The sequence below is a fragment of the Cherax quadricarinatus genome, chromosome 2 (genome assembly GCF_038502225.1).
Source record: "Cherax quadricarinatus isolate ZL_2023a chromosome 2, ASM3850222v1, whole genome shotgun sequence".
In the NCBI taxonomy this organism is placed as follows: Eukaryota; Metazoa; Arthropoda; class Malacostraca; order Decapoda; family Parastacidae; genus Cherax; species Cherax quadricarinatus.
In genome coordinates, this window is record NC_091293.1 from 80,888,562 (window position 1) to 80,905,356 (window position 16,795).

Here is a 16,795-nt window from a genome sequence, read left to right on the forward strand (position 1 = left end):
TGCATGTACTACTCTACTAAATGAAGAATAAATGACACTTACCTTTATTGAAGATGCAGCAATGACTGATGAGACACTGTGTCCTGGGAGTGCCTTTTCCTCCTGAGTACTGTAGGTCCTGTTTGGCATTTTCTTCCAGAACAGGCCTTATCACACTGTGTATGCCACTACGATTCTTAAATCTCTCAAACCAACCTTTGCTGGCTTTAAATTCACCAATATGAGCACTAGTTCCAGGCATTTTTCCCTGTTCACCTGGGTGTTAGTCGACTGGTGTGGGTTGCATCCTGGGAGACAAGATTAAGGACCCCAATGGAAATAAGTTAGACAGTCTTCAATGACACTGACTTTTTTGGGTTATCCTGGGTGGCAAATCCTCTGGGGTTAATTGTTTCTTGGTATTCTCAATAAGCCACACCAACAACGGTGCTACAGCAGCAGCAGCAGCTGACGGTGGTACAGCAGCAACAGACGGTGGTACAGCAGCAACAATGCTACAGCAGCAGCAGACGATGCTGCAGCAGCAGCAGACGATGCTACAGCAGCAGCAGGCGATGCTACAGCAGCAGCAGCAGCAGCAGCAGACAATGCTACAGCAGCAGCAGACGATGCTACAGCAGCAGCAGCAGCAGACGATGCTACAGCAGCAGCAGCAGCAGCAGACAATGCTACAGCAGCAGCAGACGATGCTACAGCAGCAGCAGCAGCAGACGATGCTACAGCAGCAGCAGCAGCTGACAGTGCAGCAGCAGCAGCAGCAGCAGCAGCTGTACCACCAATAGTAGCGATACTTATCAATGATCTTTTTCTTCTTCTCTATTGTAATTCTCACCCTTATTGCTGTAGGGTTGGCACTAGAAGCTTTCTTGGGTCCCATGGTCACTTATTTTCCAGAAAAAGCACCGAAAACACTGTAATAATACGAAATATTCCGATTGTATGCTTGGATGTTACCGCGGAGGCTGGCTGGTAAACAATGCCACCGGCGGAACATGTGAGCGTGGATCAGGCCGCACATTGGACGCGTCTCGGAGGAAAATCGGTAAGCGGGTTTTTAAGCGGTATGTGAGGCAAAATTTTTGCAATTAAAGTAAGCGGTATGCGAAATAATCGCTATGTGATGCCATCGTTATGCGGGGGTCCACTGTATTTTGATGAGAAAAGTTGCCGATAATCGAAAGTCAAGAAAATAGAGCCTCACGAAATTAGAGGGTCAACTGTACAGACACAATGGAAAAATAAACACATAAGCAGTATAATGTGATCCTTTACTGACAATGTTTTGCCCACATGGTGGGCTTTATCAAGTCACAAACAGATCGTTATCTCGCATAACTACATACGCACCCACCAGTCCTGTGCAGGTCTATATCAGATCCCACCAACCCAGCATTCTCCACTGACTCCATCCTATAAATTCTTGCATACCTTTCACCCAGGTAGATCTGTTTGTGACTTCATGAAACCTACTGTGTGGGCGAAATGTTGTCAGTAAGGGATCGCATTATACTGCTTGTGTGTTTATTTTTCCACTACTATTATTGCAATACACCCAACAAATGGATGGTAGTAGTATTAATAGGTTTCTTTTTTGAGGATTTTCCACAATTTTAAATCTATTTTCTTGGAGGAATGTGCCTGTGTAGAACAAGCATTTACTAAACTGGATAAATGCTTGTGCTACTCACACTGCAGACAGAGGGTGAAGGCTATAAGTATTGCACCTCATAGGGAGCACTAAATCAGGATATATCTGGGCCTCCCAAGCAGCAGGTGTAAGAAACCAGGTGTAAGAAACGTACACCTGGTAACCGTGGCTTCCATGTCCGTTGAAGAATTCGCTAGGAAGTGGCCCATGACGCCAACCTACATACACCGCTGATATGATCCTGTGTGGTCACTGAAAGAAAGTGAGACATGAGCAGGCATTTGTCCACTAGAATTAATGATCATAAATATGCATGCAACAGGGACAGTCTTGGTAAAATGGGAAGAATCTTAATAACACATGCATGATTCCCAAGGACACAGAAGGACATTAAATGTTTTGGTCCAAAGCAACAGTGTTCATAACAGAACCAAATACTATTCACATTGTTTGTTGAATGTTTTTTATTGTATAACAAAATTAGCTTGAATCAGCACCACTCTGGCACATGATCATCAGTCAAGCAAAATCTCTGCTACCACCAGATGCAATAGTCTGGTGTAAAGCTACTAGACCTCAGTCCCAGGACTGAAACAATTCCATTTAACATGTCCTACAGCAATTGCATTTTTTCCATTAGAGCAATATTTAGACACCTCTATAGCAGAATGACTCCAAATAATAAAATAAATACATGTAGATATGAAAATAACTTGAGTCCTGGAAATGGGAAGTACAATGCCTGCAATTTAAAGGAGGGGTTTGGGATATTGGCAGTTTGGAGGGATATGTTGTGTATCTTTATACATATATGCTTCTAAACTGTTGTATTCTGAGCACCTCTGCAAAAACAGTGATCATGTGTGAGTGTGGTGAAAGTGTTGAATGATGAAAGTATTTTCTTTTTGGGGATTTTCTTTCTTTTTTGGGTCACCCTGCCTCGGTGGGAGACGGCCGACTTGTTGGAAAAAAAAAAAATGTAGATATCCTAAATTAGTGGCATTCAGCATCATTTGGTGGGTATAGGTCTTGATCAAAATTTCGGCTGAACAATCTGAGGTGGACTTGGGATAGATCAACTTTTACACTGGGACTTACGATGTGAACTAATTTTCTGTTCATGTAGTTCAAACCAGAAAAAAAAAAACATTGTAGAGGAGGAAGGATCAACTTGAATTTTACATCTTCACTGCAACCCCAATTCTTAATTCTTAAGGTTTAATTATATCAAGTTATTTTTATAATGTTACTATAATTCTGGATTCTTATTTTGTGGGGTAGTTATTTGCCAAGTCATTTTTGTTGGCACAACCACATTTTCATGGTCATTATTTACTTCAAGGAATTTTTACACTAGTCCAAAAATAAAAGTATAAATTGTGTTTTTAATTGAAATTTTTTTTCAGTTGGCTCTCCGGACTGGAGAATTCTCGGTGGTTGGCGCATCTCTCAGGATTACTGAAAGCTGCTGTAACAGTTGCTCAAGCAGTTGTGCGTGAAGCAAGACCAGTTTTAGTTCACTGTTCTGATGGATGGGATCGGACTCCCCAGATTACTTCACTTGCGCAACTGTTGATGGATCCTTATTACCGAACGATACATGTAAGCTTAACCATAGCTTTGTTATTAGGCATCCTCTATAAAACAGATGTATATTTAATGGTATTTATTCCATTGAAAAAATCCTGCAGCTTTCCCAAAAGATAGCCAAAAAACAGAGGAACAAGATGCACGAGCAAAGACATTTATTAGGAAACATTTTGGTCCTGGGACATTGTTCAGTGTGGTATACATTGGGTACAAAAAAGTTGATAAAGACGAGATGCATGTGAAGAAGGAAGGTCAGATCACGTCAGGTTAAAGCGATAGTCAAGTCAGGCAGCACTTAAGTGCCACCTTCTAAGCTCAAGATTGGTGGTAAGCTGGTTTCAATCCAGCTCATCACATTACCCTTTGTATTTCTGTGAATCATGCAACCATTGTTTTGAGTGTTGCTGCTTTTTTTCTTGCATAACACTGTAGCCATCTCCCACTGAGGTAGGGTGACCCAAAAAAGAAGAAACTTTCACCATCACTCAACATCACTGTCTTGCCAGAGGCATGCTGATACTACAGTTTAGATTCCCCAACCCCTCCTTTAGAGTGCAGGTGATGTACTTTCTACCTCCAGGACTCAAGTCTGGCTAAACAGTTTCCCTGAATCCTTTCATAAATGTTACCGTGCTCACACTTCAACAGCACATTAAGGCATTAAAACCATTTTCCTCCACTCCTGTCTAACATGCTCACACCCTTGCTTGATGTCTAAACCCCTCACACATGAAACCTCTACCCCCTCCCCCTACCATTCCTAGGATGTCTCCTACCCACCTTTCCTCAACTAAAGATTTATACACCCTCCAAGTCATTCTATTTTGTTCCATCCTCTCTGGGTGTCCAAACCATCTCAACCCCTCTTCAGCCCTCGATAATACTTTTAGTAACCCCTCACCTTTTCTCTAAGCTTCAAATTCTCTGCATAATATTCACGCCACACATTGCTATCACACACAATCACCACTGCCTCTACCCTCCTCCATGCTTCACATCCATGTAAGAGCATTGGTGCCACTATACTCTCATACATTCCCCTTTTTGCTTCCATGGCTAATGTTTTGTCTCCACAGATTCCTCAATGCATCACTTGTCTTTTTCCCCTTGTCAATCCTATGGTTCACCTTGTCTTTCATATACTCATCCGCTGACACGTTCACTCCTAAATCTTTCTTTCAACACACCGGCCGTATCCCACCGAGGCGGGGTGGCCCAAAAGGAAAAACGAAAGTTTCTCCATTCAAATTTAGTAATACATGTATATACAGGAGAAGGGATTACTAGTCCCTTGCTCCCGGCATTTTAGTCGCCTCTTACGACACGCATGGCTTACGGAGGAAGAATTCTGTTCCACTTACCCATGGAGATAAGAGGAAATAAAGCGGAACAAGAACTAGAAAGAAAATACAAGAAAACCCAGAGGGGTATGTATGTATATGCTTGTACATGTATGTGTAGTGTGACGTAAGTGTAAGTAGAAGTAGCAAGATGTACCTGAAATCTTGCATGTTTATGAGACAGAAAAAAGACACCAGCAATCCTACCATCGTGTAAAACAATTACAGGTTTCCGTTTTACACTCGCTTGGCAGGATGGTAGTACCTCCCTGGGCGGTTGCTGTCTACCAACCTACTACCTACTCACTCCTAAATATCTGAACACATTAACTTTATTCATACTTTCTGCCTCCAGTCTGAAATCCAGTGTTTCACTACCACCTTACTCTTTCCAATGTTCACTTTTATTTTCCTCCTTTTACATACCCTCCCCAAATTTGTCCACCAACCTTTGCAACTTCTCTTCAGATTCTCTCAAAAGCAGCGTAATCAGCAGAAAGCAATTGTGGTGTCTCCCACTTTGTGCTACATTCTTCATCTTGCAATCCCACTTCTTCCCCAACACCCCTGCATTCACTTCTCTTACAACTCCATCTATAAATATATTAAACAACTATGGTGACATTGCACATCCCTGTCTAAGGCCTACTTTTACTGGAAAATTATCTCCCACTCTCCTACATACCCTAATCTTATATGTTAACCTTTTTCTCTATTTCCAGTCTCTTTACCTCATCATTCCACGAATTGCTCCACTTCCCACACTTCCATGTCCACAAACTTCGGCTGTACACTCTAACATTGCATTCTTAAATCTACCACATACCTCTTCAACATCCTCATACTAGCCTTCTTTCTCCCAATAGTTATTTTTTTTTATTATCACACTGGCCGATTCCCACCAAGGCAGGGTGGCCCGAAAAAGAAAAACTTTCACCATCATTCACTCCATCACTGTCTTGCCAGAAGGGTGCTTTACACTACAGTTTTTAAACTGCAACATTAACACCCCTCCTTCAGAGTGCAGGCACTGTACTTCCCATCTCCAGGACTCAAGTCCGGCCTGCCGGTTTCCCTGAATCCCTTCATAAATGTTACTTTGCTCACACTCCAACAGCACGTCAAGTATTAAAAACCATTTGTCTCCATTCACTCCTATCAAACACGCTCACGCATGCCTGCTGGAAGTCCAAGCCCCTCGCACACAAAACCTCCTTTACCCCCTCCCTCCAACCCTTCCTAGGCCGACCCCTACCCCGCCTTCCTTCCACTACAGACTGATACACTCTTGAAGTCATTCTGTTTCGCTCCATTCTCTCTACATGTCCGAACCACCTCAACAACCCTTCCTCAGCCCTCTGGACAACAGTTTTGGTAATCCCGCACCTCCTCCTAACTTCCAAACTACGAATTCTCTGCATTATATTCACACCACACATTGCCCTCAGACATGACATCTCCACTGCCTCCAGCCTTCTCCTCGCTGCAACATTCATCACCCACGCTTCACACCCATATAAGAGCGTTGGTAAAACTATACTCTCATACATTCCCCTCTTTGCCTCCAAGGACAAAGTTCTTTGTCTCCACAGACTCCTAAGTGCACCACTCACTCTTTTTCCCTCATCAATTCTATGATTCACCTCATCTTTCATAGACCCATCCGCTGACACGTCCACTCCCAAATATCTGAATACGTTCACCTCCTCCATACTCTCTCCCTCCAATCTGATATTCAACCTTTCATCACCTAATCTTTTTGTTATCCTCATAACCTTACTCTTTCCTGTATTCACCTTTAATTTTCTTCTTTTGCACACCCTACCAAATTCATCCACCAATCTCTGCAACTTCTCTTCAGAATCTCCCAAGAGCACAGTGTCATCAGCAAAGAGCAGCTGTGACAACTCCCACTTTGTGTGTGATTCTTTATCTTTTAACTCCACGCCTCTTGCCAAGACCCTCGCATTTACTTCTCTTACAACCCCATCTATAAATATATTAAACAACCACGGTGACATCACACATCCTTGTCTAAGGCCTACTTTTACTGGGAAAAAATTTCCCTCTTTCCTACATACTCTAACTTGAGCCTCACTATCCTCGTAAAAACTCTTCACTGCTTTCAGTAACCTACCTCCTACACCATACACTTGCAACATCTGCCACATTGCCCCCCTATCCACCCTGTCATACGCCTTTTCCAAATCCATAAATGCCACAAAGACCTCTTTAGCCTTATCTAAATACTGTTCACTTATATGTTTCACTGTAAACACCTGGTCCACACACCCCCTACCCTTCCTAAAGCCTCCCTGTTCATCTGCTATCCTATTCTCCGTCTTACTCTTAATTCTTTCAATTATAACTCTACCATACACTTTACCAGGTACACTCAACAGACTTATCCCCCTATAATTTTTGCACTCTCTTTTATCCCCTTTGCCTTTATACAAAGGAACTATGCATGCTCTCTGCCAATCCCTAGGTACCTTACCCTCTTCCATACATTTATTAAATAATTGCACCAACCACTCCAAAACTATATCCCCACCTGCTTTTAACATTTCTATCTTTATCCCATCAATCCCGGCTGCCTTACCCCCTTTCATTTTACCTACTGCCTCACGAACTTCCCCCACACTCACAACTGGCTCTTCCTCACTCTTACAAGATGTTATTCCTCCTTGCCCTATACACGAAATCACAGCTTCCCTATCTTCATCAACATTTAACAATTCCTCAAAATATTCCCTCCATCTTCCCAATACCTCTAACTCTCCATTTAATAACTCTCCTCTCCTATTTTTAACTGACAAATCCATTTGTTCTCTAGGCTTTCTTAACTTGTTAATCTCACTCCAAAACTTTTTCTTATTTTCAACAAAATTTGTTGATAACATCTCACCCACTCTCTCATTTGCTCTCTTTTTACATTGCTTCACCACTCTCTTAACTTCTCTCTTTTTCTCCATATACTCTTCCCTCCTTGCATCACTTCTACTTTGTAAAAACTTCTCATATGCTAACTTTTTCTCCCTTACTACTCTCTTTACATCATCATTCCACCAATCGCTCCTCTTCCCTCCTGCACCCACTTTCCTGTAACCACAAACTTCTGCTGAACACTCTAACACTACATTTTTAAACCTACCCCATACCTCTTCGACCCCATTGCCTATGCTCTCATTAGCCCATCTATCCTCCAATAGCTGTTTATATCTTACCCTAACTGCCTCCTCTTTTAGTTTATAAACCTTCACCTCTCTCTTCCCTGATGCTTCTATTCTCCTTGTATCCCATCTACCTTTTACTCTCAGTGTAGCTACAACTAGAAAGTGATCTGATACATCTGTGGCCCCTCTATAAACATGTACATCCTGAAGTCTACTCAACAGTCTTTTATCTACCAATACATAATCCAACAAACTACTGTCATTTCGCCCTACATCATATCGTGTATACTTATTTATCCTCTTTTTCTTAAAATATGTATTACCTATAACTAAACCCCTTTCTATACAAAGTTCAATCAAAGGGCTCCCATTATCATTTACACCTGGCACCCCAAACTTACCTACCACACCCTCTCTAAAAGTTTCTCCTACTTTAGCATTCAAGTCCCCTACCACAATTACTCTCTCACTTGGTTCAAAGGCTCCTATACATTCACTTAACATCTCCCAAAATCTCTCTCTCTCCTCTGCATTCCTCTCTTCTCCAGGTGCATACACGCTTATTATGACCCACTTCTCGCATCCAACCTTTACTTTAATCCACATAATTCTTGAATTTACACATTCATATTCTCTTTTCTCCTTCCATAACTGATCATTTAACATTACTGCTACCCCTTCCTTTGCTCTAACTCTCTCAGATACTCCAGATTTAATCCCATTTATTTCCCCCCACTGAAACTCCCCTACTCCCTTCAGCTTTGTTTCGCTTAGGGCCAGGACATCCAACTTCTTTTCATTCATAACATCAGCAATCATCTGTTTCTTGTCATCTACACTACATCCACGCACATTCAAGCATCCCAGTTTTATAAAGTTTTTCTTCTTACTATAGTTACAACTATAGTTACAACTAAATAAAAATCTGATATATCTATTGCCCCTCTATTAACATGGACATCCAGAAGTCTACCCATCAACCTTTTATTCACTGATACATAGTCCAACAAGCTATTATCATTATGCCCTATATCATATCTTGTATACTTATTTATCTTCATTTAATTTATGTATTGCATATTACCACACCTCTTTCAATAGAAAGTTCGGTCCAAGGCCCCCCCCATTATCATTTACCCCTGGCACCCTAAACTTGCCTACAATGCTCTCACTCTCATTTTAGCATTTAGGTCTCCCATCTCTCACTTGCCTAGGTAGTAGGTGGGTAGACAGCAGCTGCTCAGGGAGGTGCTACCTTCCATCTAAGTGAGTGTAAAACAGAAATCTGTAATTGTTTTATATGATGGTAGGATTGCTGGTCTTTTTTTTTCTTGTAAAGATGCTAAATTGCAGGTACGTCTTGCTACTTCTACTTACACTTAGGGCACACTACACGTGTGTACAGGCATTTATTATACACATCTCTCTGGGTTTTCTTCTATTTTCTTGCTAGTTCTTGTTTATTTCCTCTTATCTCCATAGGAAAGTGGAACAGAATTCTTCCTCCGTATGCCATGAGTGTCGTAAAAGGTGACTAAAATGCCGGGAGCAAGAGGCTAGTAACCCCTTCTCCTGTATACATTACTTAATACCACATCTAGTATCGGGCCCTTACTCAGACAGGATGGGACTTACACATGACAACAAGGAAATGAGTGAAATACTGAAATCCCAGTACAACTCTGTGTTTAGGGAGCCACTAATCAGTCTGAGGAACGACGCCCCAAATGATTTCTTCATGAATGAGCCTCAAAACTCCATAAATGTATGCCAGATTTCCGACATTACCCTAACTTCGATAGACTTCGAAAAAGCCATTGACAACATACCCATGCACTCAGCCCCGGGCCCAGACTCGTGGGACTCTGTATTCATTAAGAACTGCAAGAAACCCCTCTCAGGTGCCTTAAGTACACTATGGAGAAGGAGCTTAGACATGGGTGAAATTCCACAGTCGCTTAAAACAACGGATATAGCCCCACTCCATAAAGGTGACAGCAAAGCATTAGCTAAGAACTATAGACCAATAACTCTGACGTCCCACATCGTAAAAATCTTTGAAAGAGTGCTAAGAAGCAGGATTGCAAATCGCCTGGATTCTCAAAATCTGCACAATCCAGGGCAGTATGGGCTCAGGGCAGGTCACTCCTGCCTCTCACAACTACTGGATCACTATGATATGGCCTTGGATGCACTGGAAGAAAATCAGAATGCAGGTGTAATATACACAGACTTTGCAAAAGCGTTTGACAAATGCAATCATGGCTTAATAGCGCACAAAATATGTCCTAAAGAAATAACTGGGAAAGTGGGGAGATGGATCTTCAACTTCCTAACAAATCGAACACAGAGTAGTGGTTAACAGAGTTAAATCGGAGGCTGCCATAGTGAAGAGCTCTGTTCCACAAGGCACAGTACTTGCCCCCATCTTATTCCTCATTCTCATATCAGACATAGATATACATGTATACACCACAGCACCGTATCATCCTCTGCGGATGATACTAGGATCTGCATGAGGCTGTCATCTGCTGAGGGCACAGTTAACCTCCAAGAAGATATAAACAAAGTTTTCCAGTGGGCAATGGAAAACAATATGATGTTCAATGAGGGCAAATTCCAGCTACTCCTTTATGGAAAATTGGAGGAGATAATAGCTAGAACAGAGTATGCTACAAACTCTGGCCATACAATAGAGCAGAAAAATAATGTAAGGGACCTGGGAGTAGTAATGTCTGAGGATCTCACTTTCAAGGATCACAACAGTGCCACGATCACAAGTGCAAAGAAAGTGATAGGATGGATAATGAGAGCGTTCAAAATGAGAGATGCCAAGCCAATGATGATCCTTTTCAAATCACTTGTTCTCTCTAGGCTGGAATACTGCTGTACATTAACATCTCCATTCAAAGCAGGTGAAATTGCAGATCTAGAGAGTGTACAGAGATCCCTTACTGCACAAATAAGTTATGTCAAGCACCTTAACTACTGGGAACTCTTGGAAGCACTTGACTTGCACTCGTTGGAACGCAGGAGGGAGAGATATATCATAATCTACACTTGGAAAATCCTGGAAGGAATGGTCCCGAATCTGCACACAGAAATCACTCCCTACGAAAGTAAAAGATTGGGCAGGCGATGCAAAATACCCCCAATTAAGAGGAAACGCCATAAGTGTCCGGGGCCCAAGACTTCAACAGCATCCCATCAAGCATAAGGGGAATTGCCAATAAACCCCTGGCTGCTTTCAAGAGAGCAGGACAGATATCTAAAGTCAGTGGCTGATCAGCTGGGCTGTGGCTTGTACGTTGGACTGCGTGCGGCCAGCAGTAACAGCCTGGTTGATCAGGCCCTGATCCACCGGGAGGCCTGGTCATGGACCGGACCGCGGGTGCGTTGATCCCCGGGATAACCTCCAGGTAACCCTGCCTTGGTGGGATACGGCCGGTTTATTGAAAGATCATCATCTCTCGCTTAGTTCAAAGCTCCCTAAATACTCATTTCACATCTTCCCAAATCAATCTCAATCTTTCTCTTTTTCTTTTTCAAGGTGCATAAACACTTAGTATTACCCACTTTTTACATCCAACCCTTATTTTAATCCACATAATCCTTGAATTTATACATTTATATTTCCTTTTCCTGCCATAACTGATCCTGCAGCATTATTGCTACTCTTTCATCTCTAACTTTCTGATACCCCTGTTCTAGTCTTATTTATTTCTTCCTGCTGAAATTCTCCTACCCCCTTCAGCTTTTTCATTTAGAACTAGGACATCTAACTTCTTTTCATAACATTTACAATCCTCTTATCATTCCAACTTGAATGTTTTCTTCTTGTATTTAGTAATTTATTCAGAAGGGGTTACTAGCCCCTTGCTCAAGGCATTTTAGTTGTTTTTATGACACACATGGCTTATGAAGTACAATGCCTGCACTTTAAAGGAGGGGTTTGGGATATTGGCAGTTTGGAGGGATATATGCTTCTAAACTGTTGTATCTGGGCACCTCTGGAAAAAGTGATTATGTATGAGTGAGGTGAAAGTGTTGAATGATGATGAAAGTATTTTCCTTTTGGAGATTTTCTTTCTTTTTGGGTCACCCTGCCTAGGTGGGAGATGGCCGACTTGTTGAAAAAAAAAAATGGCTTATGGAGGAAGGATTCTTCTCCACTTCCCCATTAGCTTCTTACCAGCTTCCCCTTGTACTTATCACAGTGTTTGCAGGGTGTTGTGTAGATTTCGTCTGTTGAAATGGGGGGGAAAGGAGGGGAGAGGAAGATAGAGGGTTTACATTCTGGTTAGATCTTTTATGGATGTGCTGGCTATAGCCACAGTATTATTCCTGACAAGAACACTGAGTGTTAGCCACATTATCACATGGGAGTATAGTACTAGGTACAGCATTTCTTAGTGATGTGTTCGGTAGTAGCAGTAGTGTTCAGTATGTACTGTGCCCTTTGTCTATAGATGCAGATGAAAAAATGATTGGAGTGAAGACAAATAGTTTTTATAGCTTGAGGTGCTGTTGGAGTGGGAGCCAGGTAAGGTTTATGAAGGGAACTATGAAAACTGGTTAGCCAGACTTGAATCCTGGAAGTGGGAGGTACGGTACCTGCATTTTGAATCGGGGTCGGGGATGTTGCAGTTTTAAGGGTCATTTGAACTGGGATGTTTGTTCACCTCTGACAAAACATCTATCGAATGAATGATGGTGAAGGTGTAAACTTTCTTTTGGATTACCTTGCCATGTTGGTAGATGGTCATTGTGTTAAAGCACAGAGAAGTGTATGAAGAAGACTCGCACAGCATATAGGGATTTTGTTTGGGAGATGTTTCACCTACCCAGGGCTTGTGTAGGTGAAACTTCCTATACAATACTGTAGTTGCCCATTTGTTGCCCATGTATCTTTCTAAATATGTTGAAGTTTCTTTTCTTTCTTTTTTCTCTATCTTTCTTCTTCCTCTCCTCCTCTTCCTTCTCCTCTTCCTCCTCCTCTTCCTTCTCCTTTCAAGGTCTGTCATCACCAGGCTGAATGACACCTTATTCCCATCTCAATTTTTAAAAACAATGTTGCCTTTCTATTTTCTGAAGACTATCATGGCAGATATTCTTGTGAACAAGCCAGTAATTTCCCTGAACTTCATTTAGTGTATCTTAGCACAACCTTGTTTCAGAATGCCTTCAGTGAACTAGCTATAATTATTCTTCTGAGCTTTTGGTCTTCCCTTGGCAATTAAGTTGATTTAGCACTGGTTGGTACGGCCTTCATTACAGCACAGTACATAATTTTGACGGGTGTGAACAAATTTGACATATAACCAGCGTCTGTATGCTGTCATTTTCTTCTAGAAAATAAGTTGAAAATTATAAAAAAAATCTGTGGGCTATAAGATCATTTTGGTTTGACAGTAGTAACATTCAGTAACGCCAAACTCGCCCATCTTCTCCCTCAAGGGGGCACAACTCCTCTGTTAGGGAGGATAAGTCACATTTTAATGGTTGCACTACAGGCAAACTCCCAAATTTGCAGGCTTTGATTATTCAACCCTTTTACTTGAGGGTCTTCCAAGAATAACCTCTATTTTGCTATACATTTCTGTATAACAACTATACTTGCTATTAACATTCAAATGCAATCCTACAGGGTTTTCAGGTGCTAATTGAACGTGAATGGATAGAGTTTGGTCACAAATTTAGTGACCGATGTGGTGTTGGTCGAAGCTGCGAGGACGTTAATGAGAGATGTCCAGTATTTCTTCAGTGGCTGGACTGTGTGCACCACCTCCTCTGCTGGTATCCCACAGCATTCCAATTTAATCAGGCATATCTGGTTAGTGTTTGACAGATTTTTGGAGGTGCATGCATATCTATGGCTTATTTTCTCCATTCTTCAGTTTTGTATTTTGCCCAATATTGTTACTCCTATATATTAATAACTTGCCTAATATTTCCAGAATATGAAAGAGCAAGGTGATGAGGATAAAATGATTAGGTGATGAAAGATTGGATATCAGATTGGAGGGAGAAAGTATGGAGGAGGTGAATGTATTCAGATATTTGGTAGTGGATGTGTCAGCAGATGGGTCTGTGAAGGATGAGGTGAATCATAGAATTGATGAGGGGAAAAGGGTGAGTGGTGCACTTAGGAATCTGTGTAGACAAAGAACTTTGTTTGTGGAAGCAAAGAGGGGAATGTATGAGAGTATAGTTATACCATTGCTCTTATATGGGTGTGAAGCATGGGTGATGAATGTTGCAACAACAAGAAGGCTGGAGGCAGTGGAGATGTTACGTCTGAGGGCAGTGTGAGGTGTGAATATAATGCAGAGAATTCGAAGTTTGGAAATTGGGATTACCAAAATTATTATCCAGAGGGCTGAAGAGGGGTTGTTGAGGTTGTTCAGACATGTAGAGAGAATGGAATGAAATAGAATGACTTCGAGAGTGTATAAATCTGTAGTGGAGGGAAGGAAGGGTAGGGGTTGGCCTAGGAAAGGGTGGAGGGAGGGGGTAAAGGAGGTTTTGTGTGCGAGGGGCTTGGACTTCTAGCAAGCATGCGTGAGTGTATTTGTTTATAGTAAATGGAGACAAATGATTTTTAATACTTGACGTGCTGACTGTTAGCAAGGTAACATTTATGAAGGGATTCAGGGAAACCGGCAGGCCGGACTTGAGTCCTGGAGATGGTGAGTTGTCTGCACTCTGAAGAAGGGGTGTTAATGTTGCAGGTTTATAACTGTAGTGTAAATACCCCTCTGGCAAGACAGTGATGGAGTGAATGATGAAAGTTTTTCCTCATTCAGGCCACCCTTCCTTGGTGGGAATTGGCCGATGTGTTAATAAAAAATAAATACTTTTTCCAGATACCTTAAATACCTCTGATATTAATTTTTGTAATATTTTCTCATTTACATTCTATTTAAAATTCTTTCCAGTTCCTGTAAGATAAAGTATTTGATTTTTGATTTGTTAAAAATTTTATCTTGGTAAAATTGGTAAATTGGCACCCCCACATAACCAAAAATTAACCATTTCAGGGTCGACAGGCCCTCTCCCAGAATTGTCCGGTTCGACAAATTTAAAAAAAAAAAAAAAAATTATTTCTTCTTATGAAAAGATAGAGGAACTCTTCCCGATCATAATGACACCAAAAGTATGAAATTTGATGGAAAACTTATGGAATTATGCTCTTGCGAAGTTAGCGGTCTTGATGATGTTTACATATTGGCGATTTTGCCCGCTTTGAGCCCTATTTTCAGTCAATTCCAGTGTATTAGTCGACAAAAATCATAACTATTTCACTAGAACTCCATTTTTTCTATTGAATGAGTACAAGAAACCACCCATTTACTGATTTCAACTATCCAATGAAGTGGTCAGAATTTAGCAATTTTGCCAATTACACACAAATTTTAAAAGATGCCAATTTCCAAATAGGGTCCAGAATAAACAAGAAAGACATTCCTGGCACTAAAATAACATTTCCTCTGTTAGTCATGTCCCCATGCCCCTCTTACATTCTTTTGCTTTCCACTTTGAATTTTTATTCTCACAAAAAATAGAAGCTTTACTGTTATGCAGACTACTGCATTAGTGTAGAAATGGTATAAATAATATCAGCGCCCTTGTGAAAGAATATTAGACTCGCCAGTTGACGTGTATTGGACGCGTAGCATGATTTGTTTACTTTTGAACTTTGGCAAAAATCGAACATTTCTGCTACTTTGAGCTCAATTTCAAGGTACTTTTCATTGTAAACCCAATCAAAATCGTCTCAATTTCTGTAATGTGTCTTCCATTCTATAAAATGAGACCAGGAAAACTAAATACCATTATTTTATACTTGGTTGGCAGGACAGTAGTACCTCCTGGGCAGTTGCTGTCTACCAACCAACTACTTAGGTTATTAACATTTTTTTTTTTTTTTTCAACAAGTCGGTCGTCTCCCACCGAGGCAGGGTGACCCAAAAAAGAAAGAAAATCCCCAAAAAGAAAATACTTTCATCATTCAACACTTACACCACACTCACACATTATCACTGCTTTTGCAGAGGTGCTCAGAATACAACAGTCTAGAAGCATATACGTATAAAGATACACAACATATCCCTCCAAACTGCCAATATCCCAAACCCCTCCTTTAAAGTGCAGGCATTGTACTTCCCATTTCCAGGACTCAAGTCCGACTATATGAAAATAACCGGTTTCCCTGAATCCCTTCACTAAATATTACCCTGCTCACACTCCAACAGATCGTCAGGTCCCAAGTATCATTCGTCTCCATTCACTCCTATCTAACACGCTCATGCACGCTTGCTGGAAGTCCAAGCCCCTCGCCCACAAAACCTTCTTTACCCCCTCTTTCCAACCCTTTCGAGGACGACCCCTCCCCCCCCTTTCCTTCCCCTATAGATTTATATGCTTTCCATGTCATTCTACTTTGATCCATTCTCTCTAAATGACCAAACCACCTCTACAACCCCTCTTCTGCCCTCTGACTAATGCTTTTATTAACTCCACACCTTCTCCTAATTTCCACACTCCGAATTTTCTGCATAATATTTACACCACACATTGCCCTTAGACAGGACATCTCCACTGCCTCCAACCGTCTCCTCGCTGCTGCATTTACCACCCAAGCTTCACATCCATATAAGAGTGTTGGTACTACTATACTTTCATACATTCCCTCCTTTGCCTCCATAGATAACGTTTTTTGACTCCACATATACCTCAACGCACCACTCACCTTTTTTTCCTCATCAATTCTATGATTAACCTCATCCTTCATAAATCCATCCGCCGACACGTCAACTCCCAAGTATCTGAAAACATTCACTTCTTCCATACTCCTCCCCAATTTGATATCCATTTTTTCTTTATCTAAATCATTTGATACCCTCATCACCTTACTCTTTTCTATGTTCACTTTCAACTTTCTACCTTTACACACATTCTCAAACTCATCCACTAACATTTGCAATTTTTCTTTAGAATCTCCCATAAGCACAGTATCATCAGCAAAAAGTAACTGTGTC

General features: G+C 41.3%; 1 protein-coding gene across 5 annotated transcripts in view; it reads left to right on the forward strand.

The window, feature by feature from the left end:
• The window catches only part of LOC128688147 (phosphatidylinositol-3,5-bisphosphate 3-phosphatase MTMR3), a gene marked incomplete at its 5' end in the record, with an annotated part of 289,396 nt that overhangs the window by 51,043 nt on the left and 221,558 nt on the right, over positions 1-16,795 (forward strand). For all 5 annotated transcript variants that reach the window (XR_011392521.1, XM_070089333.1, XM_070089331.1 and 2 more), the window contains 2 exon segments: positions 3,055-3,250; positions 13,402-13,587. Coding sequence is in view for 4 of the 5 variants with exons in the window: in XM_070089333.1 (XP_069945434.1) it covers positions 3,055-3,250; positions 13,402-13,587 (382 nt within the window).